This window comes from Paramormyrops kingsleyae, chromosome 11, assembly GCF_048594095.1.
Source record: "Paramormyrops kingsleyae isolate MSU_618 chromosome 11, PKINGS_0.4, whole genome shotgun sequence".
Taxonomy (NCBI): Eukaryota; Metazoa; Chordata; class Actinopteri; order Osteoglossiformes; family Mormyridae; genus Paramormyrops; species Paramormyrops kingsleyae.
Genome location: NC_132807.1, coordinates 5,684,503 through 5,702,119, shown reverse-complemented (window position 1 = coordinate 5,702,119; position 17,617 = coordinate 5,684,503). Strand labels below are relative to the sequence as shown.

General features: G+C 44.3%; 2 protein-coding genes across 4 annotated transcripts; both read left to right on the top strand.

The window, feature by feature from the left end:
* clpxa (caseinolytic mitochondrial matrix peptidase chaperone subunit Xa) lies at window positions 1-12,992 on the top strand. Of its 3 annotated transcripts, none has more exons than XM_023814207.2 (15): window positions 1-134; window positions 979-1,043; window positions 4,583-4,743; window positions 5,075-5,195; window positions 5,445-5,599; window positions 8,542-8,701; window positions 8,845-8,886; window positions 9,708-9,884; window positions 9,985-10,149; window positions 10,252-10,340; window positions 10,524-10,688; window positions 10,830-11,126; window positions 11,394-11,486; window positions 11,569-11,675; window positions 11,793-12,992. In XM_023814207.2, the coding sequence occupies exons 1-15, from the start codon at window positions 67-69 to the stop codon at window positions 11,881-11,883; spliced, it is 1,956 nt and encodes a 651-aa protein (XP_023669975.1). In that variant the 5' UTR covers window positions 1-66; the 3' UTR covers window positions 11,884-12,992. The 3 variants fall into 3 exon arrangements, with proteins under 3 accessions (XP_023669975.1, XP_072574002.1, XP_023669976.1); XM_072717901.1 differs by lacking the exon at window positions 1-134 and adding an exon at window positions 363-381; XM_023814208.2 differs by lacking the exon at window positions 1-134 and adding an exon at window positions 416-638.
* Window positions 12,993-13,351: 359 nt separating this feature from the next.
* On the top strand, window positions 13,352-17,535 carry pdcd7 (programmed cell death 7). Its single transcript, XM_023814248.2, has 7 exons — window positions 13,352-13,445; window positions 13,531-13,733; window positions 14,429-14,719; window positions 14,815-14,953; window positions 16,171-16,401; window positions 16,886-16,973; window positions 17,130-17,535. The coding sequence occupies exons 1-7, from the start codon at window positions 13,421-13,423 to the stop codon at window positions 17,266-17,268; spliced, it is 1,116 nt and encodes a 371-aa protein (XP_023670016.1). The 5' UTR covers window positions 13,352-13,420; the 3' UTR covers window positions 17,269-17,535.
* The last annotated feature ends 82 nt before the right edge of the window (window positions 17,536-17,617 follow it).

Here is a 17,617-nt window from a genome sequence, read left to right as displayed (position 1 = left end):
TGTTCTCGCTGATTTAATATGGACGACTCACAGTGGATCTTCGTGCTTATTTATGTGTGGTGAAACATGATCACTCAGTATTTTTTTACCCAGCTTGATTACAAAATTACTCTCCGGACAACCCCCAAGAAAAAGTAAGACGCAAACAACTAAATAACAAGAAAATGTATAGTACAGTGCAGGTGGTACAGAGGTTGAAACGTGGAAAGTATATAGTTAAATGCCCGTGGAAAAGTGATGAGAGCATGATATTCACTACGACTTTCTGCAAGACAATGAAGGAATTAAACAGAGTTTGCTAGAAGAAAACAACTGCATAATATCTAATCGGAACCGTGACGTTATTTAGTTGTCCATCTTCTCAACGCCAGAAGATCTTTGGTGAGATACTGTCAGGCGGACAGTGACGTAATGAGCTCTGAACGCTGAGCTCGTTACGTGGTATTCCCGACACATTTAAGCATTTGCGCTACAGTTGCTCCTAAATTTACAGGGTCACGCCAGAGCGAGGAGTAAATATAAATTTTTTGCTTTATTGTTTCTTTGAGAGGGTGTTTACACATGCGATCTCGGGGCATAAGCTTGACAGCCACAGCTTGAAAGGGTTTTCGGCCAGTTTACAGCGGACAGAAAAACGCGTAAGTGGACCATGGACATTATGTGCAAAACAGGTTCTGACCTCAACGACTCGGTAACTGGAGGACAGAATCAGCCAGCATACCGTCTGTAGCGTTACAGGAACACACACTCTCACGTTTTTATGTCCCGACATGTCAGCATGGATGTATATTTTTACAACGCAATCCGAATTTAAATGTTTACCCAGGCTTCGGCCTACAAGCAGCTGCCCATCGCCGGTGTCTGCTACATTTTAACACAGTTATCTAGTTCTGGGTGATCACCTAACTAACTAGATAACTAGATTTCAGTCAGTCTTGTTTGTATTAACTGGTGACAATGATCCGCTTTTATTTATAGGAACAAAAACATGCCATGTCTGTGCGCGTCTTCGGTGAGGTTCCTCCTAAACTCGGCGCATAAAGGTAAGACAGTCCGGGGCAGGAAACCTTAATATTGCTGGGGAATGTTTGATCTGACCAACTGAGGGTAGTAATGTCAGTGGTTTAATGTGTGTGTGTAATGTTAATGTATTTCCGTGGTAAGTTGGACAGCAATGTGAATTCTCATCGGACCGATTTCGTAATTGCTGTGGTGTTTGATAATTAAGATTTCTCTGTTAGACAAGATTTTCTTAGTCTTTATATCAACATGCTTCAGTTTATGAGTAGTTTTTATTGCTGAAAGATGTTTAGCTTGGAGATGAAGGCTATTATTATTATTAAGGGTCCAAAGCACGTAGTGCTATGGAACCTTATTGTTTTTGTTAGGATTATTATTATTTTTATTTTTTTTTTTATTATTTTTCTTCCCTAAAACTGAATGCCCAGCCTAAACCGTAAGTCCTAGGCCGACCAAATTTGGTAGGATGATTGGTATTCTGACCCACTACTCAGGTTGTCCGACCCGTCCGACTCAGCCAGAGGGGGGCGCCGTAGCGCCCCCCAACACGTTTCAGTCAATATCTCCTGTCCTGTTTGTCCTACAACCGAAATTCTTTTTTCTGCTGATACAGACAGCCATGCCCTGCCAAAAAGTCAATGGGACCATGAAGCTCCGCCTACTTAGATTTTTTGCTAATTTGCATATTTCGCAAATCATACTTTTTTTTTACAGTCCTAGCTTGTCCTACCAAATCAGACAAATGAGGTGTCAAACGAATCAGAACTCTGAGCTGATCAAGAATCATCCACAAATTTCAGACATTTCTATGTCCTACGGCCATTAGCCTAGCCCAAACAATATCTAAATTTGACACATTGTGGTCTGACTACTATAACTTGGCCGTGCCTTGGCCTACCTTGACCAAATTTGAAATCCTACCTCCCTACACCATTTTGGGGGCAAGGTCCAAGGCGGGCCGCATTTCGTCCATAGGGGGCGCTACAACTAAAAACTGCCAATATCTTCTGACTGCCTCGGCCAATCCAACTGAAATTTGGAAGGTATGTACTAGGATGCAGCCTGAGGTCAGTCACGTACAATGGCAGTCATGAGTCCTGAAACAGTGGCCGCCATCGGCCAATCAAAATCAAGCAGCAATTTGACTGGCTTAATGATGACCAATCTAAATCAAATTTAGCTGGTACATTTGTCCTCTGACCCTCAGCCTACCCTGTAAACAGTGGCTATGGCCACTGTTTTTATATTACTGACCAACCTAGGCCAATTCAGCTCAAATGAGTTACCAGATCAGGTAGGAAGGTGTCAACTGATCTCACCTGCTTTAACCACAGCAACGGGTGGCTCAGTGGGCTAAACTTGTATGCTTGTAATCAGAGGGTCGCAGGTTCGAACCCAGCTTCGGTGGGCACTCGAGCTAGGCAGCCCGATGTGCACAGCATACCCTCCGTGAAGTGAGCAGGGGAGACGTGAAGGCGTTTTCCCCACGATGATAAATGAAGCTTATATTATTGTTAATTTAGACGTGCTCAGGCACTACTACAGAGGGTTGAACAATAATTATTTTTCTTCCCTAAAACTGAATGCCCAGCCTAAACCGTAAGTCCTAGACTGACCAAATTTGGCAACAAGATTCCTATTACTACCCACTACTCAGTCCCACTGACCCATCCCAGTCAGTCAGATGGGGGCGCTACAGCACCCCGATTTGCATTTCTGCCTATTTCTCCAGACCTGTCAAGCCTACAGTTGAAATTTATTGCCAGTCCAATTCACTATGTCCTGACGAATCAAACTGCATATAGATCTTGGTTCTACATCTTTGCCTTCTTGCATGATTTACAGATGTTTTGAAAACAGGTTTTTTTGTTAACCTCCTAGGATTTTCGACTAACATCCATAAATCTGGTGTCATTCAAATCAGGAGACAGTCCTTTTAAAGATTTACAGAAAAATCTTAAACTTTCGGTAAGATACAGCCACCAGCCACACCCTGACTGTACTGATGTCTTGCCCATTTCAATCAGCCAGCTATATCTCAGGGATGCTTCATCCAATCATTACAAAATTTGGCTCACTGATGTAGGACTGAACCACAGAGAGACCCTCCAAACTTCGTGTCAATCGGTCAATCAGGAGCGCTACGCCACTGTCTATATACATCTAAGACCCACCTAGGCTCCTTGAGGTACAATGAGTTTCCAGATCAGGTAGGAAGGTGTCCAGCGATCTCTCCAGTTTTACCAACAGCAGCGGGTGGCTCAGTGGGCTAAACTTGTATGCTTGTAATCAGAGGGTCGCAGGTTCGAACCCAGCTTAGGTGGGTCCTCGAGCTAGGCAGCCCGATGTGCACAGCATACCCTCCGTGAAGTGAGCTGGGGATACGTGAAGGCGTTTTCCCCACGATGATCAATGAAGCTTATATTATTGTTAATTTAGACGTGCTCAGGCACTACTCCAGAGGGTTGAACAATAATTATTTTTCTTCCCTAAAACTGAATGCCCAGCCTAAACCGTAAGTCCTAGACTGACCAAATTTGGCAACAAGATTCCTATTCCTACCCACTACTCAGTCCCACTGACCCGTCCCAGTCAGTCAGATGGGGGCGCTACAGCACCCCGATTTGCATTTCTGCCTATATCTCCAGACCTGTCAAGCCTACAGTTGAAATTTATTGCGACTACAATTAACTATGTCATGACTAATCTAACAACATATATAACTTGGTTCTCCCTCTTTCTGTTTTTACATAAATTATATTTGTCTGAAAACAGCTTTTGTTGTTAACCTCCTTTGATTTTCAACAAACCTACATACATCTGTTGTCCTTCAAATCAGAAGATAGTCCTTTTAAAGATTTAGAGAAAAAAAAGAAACTTTTGGTAAGGTATGGCCACCAGCCACACCCTGACTCTACTGGTGCCACGTCCATTTCAATCAGACAGCTATATCTCAGGGATGCTTCAGCCAATCATTACAAAATTTGGCTCACTGATGTAGGACTGAACCACAGAGAGACCCTCCAAACTTCGTGTCGATCGGTCAATCGGGAGCGCTACGCCACTGTCTATATACATCTAAGACCCACCTAGGCTCATTGAGCTAAAACGAGTTACCAGAAGGTGTCTACTGATCTCAGTCATCTTACCCACAGCAGCGGATGGCTCAGTGTGCTAATCCTGTGTGCCTGTAATCAGAGGATCGCCGGTTCGAACCCAGCTTAGTATTTTTGTATTTCAGCTAGGTATCCTGATGTGCACAGTGTACTCTCTGATGTTGACTGGCCTGTTACACCTGCACTAAAAGCATCTCCATCCTAACGTCTGCCTACTACTGAGACCGTCCAGCTCTGTCCTACATCTCCTATCCTGTTATGGCAGTCTAATTCTGTCTGACTTTCTACTACCCTGGCCGCCGGTTCACTGCCGTTATTCCTCTACTGTCCGACCAGTCCGATCGTCCTGCGCTTTGGACCCTTTCGTAACTGCCTGCAGTTTCTAGTTATTATTATTATTATTATTATTATTATTTATTGAGTTATGAGTTTTCTTGCATTTAAAGGAATCTCTTGCTCTCGGGTTCAACTGTTTGCCCTGAGTAGACCAGGAGTTCATGACGTTGGCCTGCCTCGCAAAGTACCTTTGAGAACTTTCTCAGAGTCTGCGGTTTATTTTGCATTCAAGGAGGGATCGAGCAAAGACAGCTCTGCTGATGGTGGAAAGGTACACATATTATATATAGCTGCTCTACAGACAGACAAAATGCAATCTGCAGGTCGATGATATAGTTCTGTCGGTAATGGGTGTTAATCTTTGTTAGTGTTGATGCAATTATATATTATCTAAAGTAGTTATTTTTCCAGATGGTTCCACGCTGAGCAGTATCCATTTATCACCTTTTGACTGCATGTCTATCTGAATATTTTACTGTGGTTGTGCAAGTTTTGAAATGATGCCTAAAAGTATATTGTTGGTTGATTGTGTAGAATTAATAATGCATTCCGCTAAGACTTTTCTTATGTAATACATGTGGTCGTTTTTGTCGCCACGATAGAAATCAGTTGGTGACGGAGGCAGTAAAAGGTCCGGTGGATCCGGAGGCTCCGGGAAAGGAGGTGGCCAGCTCCGGTGCCCTAAATGCGGAGATCCATGCACTCACGTGGAAACCTTTGTGTGTAAGTTTGCCATCTCAGCTCCACTGAGATAACCGAGAAATGGTGTAATAATAGAAAACTCGGTGTAACTTTGGATTATCATCTGTATGTTATATTCTTATTTGTACTTATAGATTCTGTTTAATGCAAGGCTGTAGCCATGGACTCAACATCGCCTTGGTTTAATGCATGTTGTTTACAAAAACAAGGAATTGTTGTAGTTCTTGGTCCACTTACCAGTTTTGTGTTTTTTCGCTCCCATACCGGCAGCATCGACGCGCTTCGTTAAATGTGAGAACTGCCATCACTTTTTCGTGGTGCTCTCAGAAACGGACACCAAGAAGAGTCTGAACAGGGAGCCGGAATCAGCCACCGAGGCGGGAAAGTTGGCCTTTCAGCAGAAGCCCCCTCCTCCACCGAAAAAGGTAACTGCTCCAACTAGGGGTGGGAATTAGCAGACACCTCCCTCATTGGATATAACTATATTTGTTTTCTGATTCATTATACATTGCAATTTTGAAAATGACGTCATCTTTTATTTTTGTTTAATTTTTGCTTAAAATGTTTACTTTTTACATTGATCCTCTTGAGCATTTCAGGTGGGTATTCCATTAAAGTAGCTAAAGAAAGGCAGACTTTTCCGAAAAAGTCAGACTCAACCTAGCTCCATCTCTAAACTTAGCCTCACGTCGTTCCAGGAACGCAGTTCAGTTTTAATTAATCAAGGCTCATTCAAGACAGACTTGCATAGTCTCACTTAGTGCGCACACCCGCGATATTTAAGAAGCCCAAATAAATGGATAAACGATAGATCGTCCAAATGAGTCGGAAAGCCTGTAAAATGAGAGCGGTGTTTCTTTCCGCCGCAGAATAAACGCTGCTGATGGAGCTGTATGAAAATACAAAGATGTAATCGTTAAAAAAAAAAAAGGCAATACTGTGGCCATAAAAAGCCAAGCAGTTGGCTTGACAATGGATTGCAGACAAACGTAAATGTTACAAGTGCTTAGTACAGTGGCATGGTAGTACGGTGGTTTATGCTGTCGCCTTATAATAATGTGAAAGTTGCTGGTTCGAACCCCATAGCCAACGGGGAACCTTCTTGGTTGATTTCACCTGTTATTATTACTGTATAATATTATTTGATCTCCGTAAAATACTTTAAATCACATCCGTGTGAAATGTTGTGCTCAAATAACTGGATGTTGTCTTTGGTATTTTAGTAGCAAACGTTCAAAGTAGACAGTGACTAAAAATATAAAAATATCTTCCTGTTATTTTTATTATTTTAACGGATTTTTTTTTCCAATTAGTCATTGCAGTTCATGTTTCACCTTTGTAATATGCATACACTTTTATTTTACAGTAAAATAGCATTATAACGGACTTCAAGGGACCTGGCAAAACAGTCCGTTACATCCAGAGTTGCTGTATGCCCAGAACACAACTACAGGACACCATTTACTCATGCCACACTCCAGCAGACACACTTGTGGTATAGATTATTATATTGTACATGTAGTAATCCAGCTTTACCTGACCAGATGCGTGACTATTAATAATCCCGACTACGTACGTATCTGCGCTGGATATCACCGGCACGCCACACGCCTTGTAGGCGGAGCCTGCATGTCCGTTATAGCCGAACAAAACTTCAGCTAAAAGCGGCGCTGGGGACTAAATTGTTTGTCCATTATAAGTGAAATTTCGTTATATGCGAGTCCGCTATATCCGATGCTTTTTCTGCATGTTCTTAAAGGCGCACGGCCAGGACCAGCGGACCTTGTCCGTCATGGATGATATTCCGTTATAAGCGAGTCCACTATAACGAGATTTTACTGTAATTATTTTGGAATTAATTGGAATGCTAAGACGTGATTTTATAGGCTTTATTATATTGATTATGTAGCAATCTCAGCTCTGTTCTCCATATTATGGAAGTATCACGCAGAGCTTTACTTCAGGAAAGATGGTTTTTATTCTCTGCTTTCTCGTCTTGCTTTTACTCACAGCACTGACTATAGGGTGCCATTTTTTTATATACGTATATACAAGACTCATTCACAAAATCATGTCATTTTGGTACACCTTACAGATTAACAAAAAAATTCAATCAGATAATGTAAAATATAATGTCAGATGAGGACATATAATTCAACAGATTACATATGACATGAATAGTAAGATTGCGGAATTTCGTCCGATGTCGGACGTTTTTTGAGACAACACTAAACTAAGCGAGACAGTTAGCCTGGTCCGAAGCAGACTTGTTCGCAGGTATAAATTACCATGGGCTGAATAGCGGGGATTCATTTAAGACACGTTGATGGAATGGAACTCTCACTTAAGTAAGACTGACTTGTCGAAATAAGTCAGACTTTCCCTTAATCCTGCTTCATGGAATACCCCCCCTGGTCAACATTTAAAGCATTTTTTTTTTTTGTACATTAAAGAATCTTTTTAGACAAAATGATCTGAGGTGGAAAATTCTGGTCCAGAAAACACAAATCCAGACCAAGGTTTTGTTTCAACCAACCATTTCAGTATAAAAAGTGACAATGACAGAGTACTTAACTTGCAACCAAACCATGGTCTGGATTTGTACTTTCTGGACCTGAACTTTCCACTAATGGAAATGATCAAAATAAAATTATTCAGTACAAACTCCAGTACCTGCAGTTACAGCAGCTTTTTAGCAGTCAACTGTTTAGCCTTGCCACTAGTGCTTGGGGGGATATTTAAAGTTGTCGAGGGTTTGGTGCTTTGTACATGTGGCTGCAAGTTTTTGGTCATCCACAGTGGTGTTAGTGGTATTACCACAATATTTAACTTTACGGTGGCAAGTCTTGTAGATAAGCTGCATTCATGTCTAACTGTCTGTTTACTTTATAGACTCCAAAGTTTGTCCGCCCTCTGGATTTACATTGAGACTGTGCTGGAAAAGTCTCTGCACATGCTTGCTTATTCATGATACCACCGTGCCAGACTTGTGCATGTCGGTACCTTAGCAGAATCAGCCCATGTGCAACTGGGCAAATGTATTAGCAGTAACAAATGTGGGCAACATAATTACAGTAATTTGTTTCAATTGATATTTTACAATAGTTTTTTTTTTAACTCAAAAATTGTGATTTGTAACTGATTCGATCCCCCCCCCCTCCATTCCCACTGCAAAAGCAGATGTCCAGTGGCCTCTGAGAGCTAGCTGATAGCTATGAGTCACATGTATTTGTTATTCATTCAGCCTTTCTCAGGTCTGCATGTTTTTGTTTGGTTTTATTTTGCTGATTGAGTGAAGTTGTGTTTCTTCTGGCTAATTTCTACCTGGCTTATAAGGGAATGTGTTTGTCTTTTTGCTTTTGTGCAGATTTTCGCATATCTGGATAAGTATGTAGTGGGTCAGTCTTATGCTAAGAAGGTCCTGGCAGTGGCCGTGTACAACCACTACAAACGCATTTATAACAACATCCCAGCAGGCGCCAGACAGCCCCTGGAAGCCGAGAAGCAAGCCTCCCTGCAGCCACGAGGTTGGTACAGTCCGGGAGGTCTCATTACGAAAATGGGGAGGGGGCTGTTATTTGAATAAAACCAAAATGAAGGCTGCCTCTTACGGCTGTGCAGATGTTCTCTCAGAGATGCCCTGATGCAGTCTTTCGTCTTCTCTCACCAGAGCTTGAGATAAGAAGACGGGATGATGAGTACAAATTCACGAGTAAGTGTGGTTCCCAGCGCCCTTTCCCTGTGTGCTGTTGGTGCCGCCCATTTGCTGCCCAGATCTGATTTTTAGTGAATGCTGTATAGTATGTGTAGGTGAGGTGGTGACTGAGTCGGACACAGATGAGGTGGCTGCTGGCCCAGTTTCAACTCCATGTTTGCTGTGACTATTAATAGACTGAACTTGCACCTATTTACACACAGAGATGTAAGGTTTCTGTTAAAGTGACTCCCTGCATGAAGGAGACCATAATTTCTCCAGACCTGCCTTTCTCTTTATAAAATGTAAAGTTTTACCTGTAAAAAAGAAAATCAGAAAATGACTCAATGTTGTTGCTCCATCTAGTTTTCGATGTCTGGTTTAGTGACTGAGTATTAGTAGTCTTGACTAAAACACAAACAGCGTGATCTGGAGCGAACTGTGAGGCTAAAGCTCTTACCAAAGTTCATTGTGTCAAATGATTTCTATGGCTGATCTGCTGGTTTCCATGTTACTTGTTCCTGTTGAAACAACAAAGCTTATTTTAAACACCTATCTATCTTATTATCACCGATCTCGACCAGAACTCCTGGAAATGGGTCTGTGCTAAACTTCCTGTGTTTTCTGTGATTTCTGTCTAGGTAGTTTTATCTGGATGATTTTCTAATTGGGTGAAAAACGAAATGTAGCCAAATAACTCCTGTCCTGTCATCGTTACCATGTTTGAACTTTACAGCTTTGGCTGTCTTGATGCTGTCTTGGTCGCTTATTGTGGACACTAACAATGCTCACTACATTGTTTTAACCTACTGCTTAACTCCTGCCCCCTCTGGGATCAGAGCTGCTCCAGATCGCGGGGATCAGTCCCCATGGCAACGCCTTGGGTGCCTCTCTGCAGCAGCAGGCATCCCAGCAGGCTCCGCAGGAGAGGAGGGGCAGTGACATCATGGACTCCGCCCACACTGACATCAAGCTGGAGAAGAGCAATATTGTCCTGCTGGGTCCCACTGGATCAGGTGATTCTAAATCACTAAGTACTTTTCATATGTTATCGGTCTACCGTATCTGGTAAGATTGTCAGAGTAACTTCGCATCGCCCCCCTGTGGTCCCTTCAGGAAAAACACTGCTGGCTCAGACCCTGGCGAAGTGTCTGGACGTGCCCTTTGCCATCTGTGACTGTACCACACTGACACAGGCTGGCTACGTGGGAGAAGACATCGAATCGGTTATCGCAAAGCTGCTGCAGGATGCAAATTATGCCGTCGAAAAAGCACAGCAAGGTGGGTTTTATCTGACTTATTCAGGATCACTAGGTTGTCGTCACAGTTTTATAGACCACAGAGGCCCGCGGAACTGAAGGGAATCTTACTTCCTGCCTCCAGGGATCGTCTTCCTGGACGAGGTTGATAAGATTGGCAGCGTTCCCGGGATCCACCAGCTGCGAGATGTGGGTGGTGAAGGGGTCCAGCAGGTCGGTATCTGAAAGACGGCGATTGTCCTTCAGTCCAGCTAGAATTGTGCCTTGTAAAATCGCCAGTGAGGAGACATCTGGCATTTATTGGAAAACGGCTGTAAATCGAGCCGCAGTCCCTGATAATGATAAATAGTTAGCTCCTCTGCGGGATTTATTTTTCTCTGCTGTCTGCCTCGGCAGGGTTTGCTCAAGCTCCTGGAGGGAACCGTCATCAACGTGCCTGAGAAGAACTCGAGGAAGCTGCGAGGGGAGACCGTTCAGGTGGACACAACCAATATCCTGTTCGTGGCATCTGGCGCCTTTAACGGACTCGACCGGATCATCAGCAGGAGGAATAATGAGAAGGTGATGCATCATTAACAAACTGTGAATACGGATCATTTATTTGGAGAAATTCGGGGTTAAAGCACATCGAGAGAAAATCATTTGAGTGAAGAAGCGATTTGTCTCCACCCTCGTTTGTCCTCTTCCCTTCCTGGGATGCAGTACCTGGGATTCGGAGCTCCATCCAACATGGGCAGGGGACGTGTCGCGGAGTCGGAGGCAGCTGACGCGGCTGGCAGCAGGGCGGACGCGGTTCGCGAGATGGAGGAGCGAGACCGGCTGCTGCGACAGGTGGAGGCCCGTGACCTCATCGAGTTCGGCATGATCCCCGAGTTTGTGGGCCGGCTGCCCGTGGTGGTGCCTCTGCACAGCCTGGACGAAGACACGCTGGTGCGCATTCTGACGGAGCCGCGCAATGCCGTGGTGCCCCAGTACCAGACGCTATTCAGCATGGACAAGGTCAGCGCCTCCTCGTCCAACATCTTTCCCCAAAATTGCCCTCATGTTTTAATAATCGATGCTAAAAGTTGCTCAGTTATTTTGCTGCTGGATATGTTACTGCAGATGAGGTACTTGCCTCTAGGGAGCAAGAGTAAGACCCTTTTTGGGATTTGAGCCGGCAGCTCTCAGGACTTCCGTTTCTTTGACCGACCTGGCCTCATAATGCATTCAGCTTGCTGGAAGAATCTCATGTTAATGGCTTCGCCTCTGCGGTTTCCATTTCAGTGCGACCTCAACATAACTGCAGACGCCTTGCGTGGCATCGCGCAGTTGGCTTTGGAGAAGAAGACGGGTGCCCGCGGGCTCCGGTCCATCATGGTGAGTCGCTGGAATTGAGAATCTCATGCTTTATGGGGCCTTTTTTTGACTCGTGCCTTAACATGCATGACAAAATTACCAGGAGAAGCTGCTACTGGATCCCATGTTCGACGTGCCGCATTCCAACATCGTAGCTATAAAGATCAACGAAGACGTGGTTCTAGGAAAGTCACTCCCTCAGTACATCAGGCAAGTGAACATGCATCGGCGTCGGTCCCCTTCGTAACTGCAGGACATCCATTATTTTGGAGGAGAAGCTGCAGTCTTGCGGTTGGAAGCTGATTTTGAGTTTCCCGCCTTTTTCAGAGCCCCATCTAAGGATGCTGCCGATGAAGAGTATGAGTGCGGGGTAGAGGAGGACGGCTGGCGCAGACAGGCGGACATAGCCAACAACTGATACTGCTGCTCAGTGTCTCTCCACAACCATCCAACACACCACCGTTGAAGTTTTAGGATGAATGGTTAAAGGGAATCGGCCCTCCAGCCTCCTTAATTTTCAATAACATTAGCAATTTCAGTGTGTCTTGGCAACAAAGGTTCATAGACCAGGTTTAATTTCATACTAAACAGCTAGCAATAGGTAACTGTTTATCTGTGTTTATCTTTGTACAGATTATTGGTTAGGGCTATAAAGAATCAGAGTAGACTTTTTTACTTTAACCTGGTGGAAATGTTTTAGGATCCAAAAGAGAAACAGATCAAATTTTAACATAAGACTGTTAAGTTTTTTTTAAGTTTGTGTTGACATTTTATCACGTTGTACCTTGATTGGCATCACTTCCTTTTCCTTTTCACTTGGGTGAAATTCTGTAGATACATATTCAGTGTTTTCCTTACTAACACCCCAGCATTCAGTGCGAGAAGTATACCGGTAATAAGCGGCTGTACTGTCCTTTCCGAGGTTTAATACTTAGCTGGCATCAGGACTCTCACATTCATTTGCAATGACTGATGCACTTTAGGAAACGTATTACAGAGGTGGTGGTGTGTTGTCAGTTAGGATGTAACTATTGTTTTTTCATTTTATGTATGTTGGGTTCTGTTTATTTATTGATTTGACTTACAGTAACATTGTAGCATTAAATGGCACAAACCATCTTTCCAGGAGTCATAACACAGGAGTGTTGATGCTACAATGGCTTCCATTAAGAAACAATCTGCCTCAGGATGAAAGATGCTACTTTCATTTGTATTGTTCATGTCGAACCACTGAAGGCCTTCATAGTGCCACAACCCGTTGGCTGAACTCTGTACATTGAAAATCTAGTCGAGAATATTTGCTTGTCATTTTTAAGTTTAGTCCCTTTTTCCAGTTAAACATACACTTACAGGAAACTTAGCCAGAGTGCTACTCTGAACCAGGTATGAATCTTAAACGATTTGTCAGTGTAATTGTTTAAATATATAAATAAAAAATGTATATCTGTAAAAAAAAAATGTCCGTTTATGCGATGTAAAATAAACAGCATTTTATGCAAAATTATATAAATAAAACATGTAAATATTTTGGCGAATGTGTCATTACATAATGCTACACCTGAATGAAGTTTCTTTATAAATAATCTAAATGGAAAAGGCACTTATTCCTAATGATTTCATGTTATTCCTATAACAAATATGAAAAATAAGTTTAATCTATATTGGATTGATATCAATGACATAAGCATTCAACTTACATTATGTTTATAATGTTATATGTATATTTATAAATTCGTCGTTTAGGTTCCTGCGCCAATGAAAGGCTCGACGACGATCCATGGCAGGTCACTTTGGGCGTTTATAGCTGAGTGTCGTTTTTCTACGTTCAGCGTTAATATGCGGGCCGGGTGTAATGAGGCCTCCGCTCCTCACTGTGTCGCTGCGAATTTAATGTAATAAAGGACGACAACTTCCGTAACCAAAAAAAAAAACTGCCAGCCCCGGGTTGTGGAGTGATGTTGTACCGGCAACACTATTGGGGTGTGGATGCTTGTGTTTTGCTTTCTTTGACTGCGGATTAATTGACATTTTATTCATTTAGATCTTTTCTTTTGCATTTCGTAAGTGTGTGGACTGAAGTCGAAACGATTATGGAAAAACACACGTACTCGGAAGGACAGGCGCAGCGGGTGTCGCATCCTATGTATCCGGATCCTAACATGCTGGGCATGGCGAGCGGCAGCTTTCCGGGTGCCCGATCATACGTTTCGGCCAGTAATGAGATGCTCGGTTCAGTACCAGTCCCAGGCGGATTTTGGCCCAGTCAAGGTATTTATCAACACCCACCGCCGCCGCATCAGATGACTGCTAACAACCAGAGATATGTTCAGCCACAGTGGTCGCCTTTTATATCTCACATGGAGCATAACAGATCGGACTACAGGTTTGGACCGCCGTATCATCAAGGCTTTAACCGTGAGCCTCAGGATTTTTCTGTTCAGGGTTTTGATCCGACTCGTCCGCCACCGGCGCTTCCTTTCAACCCCGAGTCTAACCATAGGTACAGTGAGGCGGACGGACCGGCCGATCCACCTTCCAGTGCGGACCCGGATTACGGGCAACATAATCAGATGGGGGTCTCTCATTTAGACAGAGCGGTCGGTGACCATTCGCACAGCGTTAGTGAATCGCGTTTTAATCACCCGGGGTTTGGGGGTCAACAACAAGGTTTTGATTATTCCCCGGGGACAGTAAGATACGGCCGTGATTCCGCGGACCATGACACGCCTCCTGGGTGCTGGCAGGACGGCGGACTGTTGGTGAGACTGCAGCCTTCACCTGCCGATCCAGAAAGCACACAGAGGCGCCTGGATGAACAGTGGCTCTTGACTTTTTTGCTGAACAGGAAAATTAAAAAGTCCTCCGCTTCAAAGGAACCTGATAGTGCCCTACCGATATGTGAGCTGAAGGAAAGGCTTTATGATGCCGCCCGACTTGTGTCGGACTTGTCGCTTTTATGCCAGACATTAAAACAAAACATGGAGGACGAGGGCGTGTGGACGGAGTCGTACGCCAAAGCCGCGGCGATGCGCAGCGACCTGCAGGACAAACTGAAGGTGTTCGGCGACAGCGCTTGTATGGACGCCTGCAAGAAAAAGGTGGATTTGATCCGCAGGAAGAGAGCCAGGAATCGTCGTAAGAAACGCGAGTCTTGCGAGGAAATAAAAGAAAAAGAGGCAAGAGCTTCTGAGAAGGACGCCGCTATAGAAAAGTGGCGGATGAAACGTATCCAACAAGTGGAAGAGAAGAAAAGGGTATGAATGACGTCTCCATTAAAGTTATATATTCTCAATATGTTTGGTGCCACAGCGAAACTGACGCCGTGTATTACATTTCCCACTGCGTACAGGAGCTTGAGCTGCGGCAGGCGGCGGACAGCGTGCTGTCAGAGGTGAGGAAGAAGCAGGCGGACGCCAAGAGGATGACGGACGTCCTGCGCTCGCTGGAGAAACTGCGCAGGCTCAGGAAGGAGGCGGCCGCTAAGAAAGGTGCCGGGCACGCGCCTGTCAGGGACCGGGTGCTGGGTGGTGATGATGGTTTACTGTTCTATTATTATAATCGCTTATCCAGTGCAGAGTCAAAGAAAACCTGGGTGTTATCCCAGGATGCACTGCACACAGAGCAGCAGCCAGCCTATATCAGATGTAAGTCAGTTGCGGGGCACAAACTTGTAACCATATCCCTTTGGAGCTTCCCAGTGTGTGTCCATTACAGCAGTAGTTCTCAACCTTTTTTGCCCTGCAACCCAATTCTTACCATGTCAGCTCAGTCACAACTCTATATCAAGTATATGTTTAAAGTAATGCTATGATCAGTGCACTCTGCAATTTACATCAATCAATGCCTATCACACAAATCTGATTGGATGTACCAGTGAATTTTAAAGCAAGCATCTTTGGTTTGGCTTCTTGGATTGGTTGAATGTTCACTAGTTTTGCGCTAAGCATTTGCAGACCCAAGACTTGTTTATGTAGGTTAATTCTAGGATTGGGGCTGGGAAATCTGATAGTGATAGGAGTTTGCTGGTTTTAAAATGCTTACATTCCAGCTCTACTTCTCGACCCTTTCAGAATTTGCCGCGACCAAAATTTTGCTTGCGACCCATGGGTGGAGAATCGCTGCATTACGGCGAACCCACTGCCCCTCTGAGCTCAGCTCAAGTATGATTTGGAAGTTTAATGCCTAGGATCTTAAGAAGAAGGGGAAATAAGCTGTGAGGTATTTTAACAGCTCAGTGTCCTTGGGCTCTCTGCCTTAGTATTTTTGATTATGCTTAAATATCACCCCCATTCTTACAGGACTTGTTACTACAAATGATTCTGCCTCCTGGTGGAAGGAACTGCAACGACACCTTTTTTATATTTGGTATAAGTGAGCAGGGGTCTCCTATACCAGTCCTGGAGAACCCCCAACCCTGTACACTTTTGTGTTTCCCCTCATTTAAAACGCCTGATTCAGTTTCTCTGCTAATTACCACCCATTTCTTCAGTTGAATCTTATGATGCATGTACAGAGCTGGGTAATTCAGTTCCAGAGACTTTTTGTTTCAACTAACCAGTTAAATTCTCTGTGACTATGACTCTTAATGCGCAACTGGTTGGTTGAAACAAACCTTGGTCTTGACTTTCACTCTCCGGACCTGAATCACCCAACTCTGTACGTGTATAACTCAGGTTTGTCTTTTTTTTTTCTCTCTCTGGGACAGGCGTTCACCCGGAAAAGGAGGCGGACGAGGTGTTCGAAGGCCACCTGGAGCGCCTGAGGAGGCTGATCCGCAAGCGTACGGCTGTGTACGCGGCAGAGGAAAAGGCACTCCGTGTCATGCTGGAGGGAGAGCGAGAGGAGGAGCGGAAACGGGAGCAGGAGAGGAAGCACCGGAAGGAGAGGGAGAAGCAGCTGCAGAGGAGGCGGGAGGTGGAGTGTGTGCTCTTCGGAGGTACGCCCGGGGCTGCTGTTAAAATGGACCTGTTTGGCAGCCATGTTGATAGTGGAATAACAATGTTCTTTAAACAGCATGTGAGGTGCTGTCAAGTCTCTTATTGGGATGGAGTCTAGCTCAGTTGGTGAGGGATCTGTGGCCTAATCGGGAAGGTCATCGGCTCAAATCACGTGGCCTTTAGCCATAATTGCTCCAGAAATGTTGGATGCTCCCACCCGAGGCCTGTATCACAAAGCAGGATTTCTTACTTAGCTGGATAACTTGTTGGTTTTAAGGTGGTCTGGGCTAAGAGTAAGTAAATGACTATAAAATCCATTTAAATCCATTTTTTTGGTCTAAGCAAGACATCATACTTTGTGATACAGATATTTGTTAGCGTGTTTGTGTCTGTCATGGAAAGCAAGATAAAGCAGTATAAGGGGAACATTACCCAGTTTCCCCACAGGGGGGCGATAAAGTACCGCTGTTCTGTTCCTCCCAGATGAAATGCCTTCTGACCACCCGCTGCAGCCCTACAGGCAGTATTACTTACAGGCAGAGACCTCCCTGCACGCCCTCATACAGACGAGGTGAGCTCTACATTTTGGCATTGCAGCTTCCAGTGAGTTCACCACCGCTGCTACGACACAATGTGGCCTGACCTTCACACAGGTTGCAGTCCTACAGTGTCTTGATCTCCAGTTGAACTTCTGATGTCATGGTTTCCCTGTCTTCTTCCCAACCAGGAGGGCGTGGGATCAGTACCTGGTGCCGTCGGATGTCCCTGAGGGCAGCTTCATCCCTCAGAGCTGGGTTCTCCCTGAGCTGCCCTCAGATGAGGTGTGGAGCACCGCCTTGGATAAGCAGAACACCGGGGGTGACTGACACCCCGGCACACAGCCTCGTTCGGCCCCCGTCCCACAGTCTCTGCTGGTGGTGCTCACTGGTCCCTCTGGAACAAGGACAGATTGTTGATCAGCAATTTGACCTTTTGATCAGTTTACCTCTGGGCTTCATGTTACTTATGACATGCATGTTTGCCCCAGGCATGTCTGATATTTAAAAAAAAGAAAAATGGAAAAAAAAAGATGAATAGATGCTGAAGTATTTATTTTCATAAATAAAAACTATATTTTTTTAATTTGCTGAAAATACCGTCAAAATCTGTGTTTTATTTTATTGCACAATGTTTGGTAACCATTATTACTATAATATTCTTCCAAACCTGAATTTC

Bases quoted from the DNA above. Each gene is read 5' to 3' on its own strand.
- clpxa (XM_023814207.2), top strand. From the start codon at position 67: ATGATCACTCAGTATTTTTTTACCCAGCTTGATTACAAAATTACTCTC. The intron at 5,196-5,444 runs GTAAGTTTGCCA...CCATACCGGCAG, and splicing joins TCACGTGGAAACCTTTGTGT to CATCGACGCGCTTCGTTAAA. The intron at 5,600-8,541 runs GTAACTGCTCCA...GCTTTTGTGCAG, and splicing joins CCCCTCCTCCACCGAAAAAG to ATTTTCGCATATCTGGATAA.
- pdcd7 (XM_023814248.2), top strand. From the start codon at position 13,421: ATGTTGTACCGGCAACACTATTGGG. The intron at 13,446-13,530 runs GTGTGGATGCTT...GCATTTCGTAAG, and splicing joins GTACCGGCAACACTATTGGG to TGTGTGGACTGAAGTCGAAA. The intron at 14,720-14,814 runs GTATGAATGACG...CACTGCGTACAG, and splicing joins AAGTGGAAGAGAAGAAAAGG to GAGCTTGAGCTGCGGCAGGC.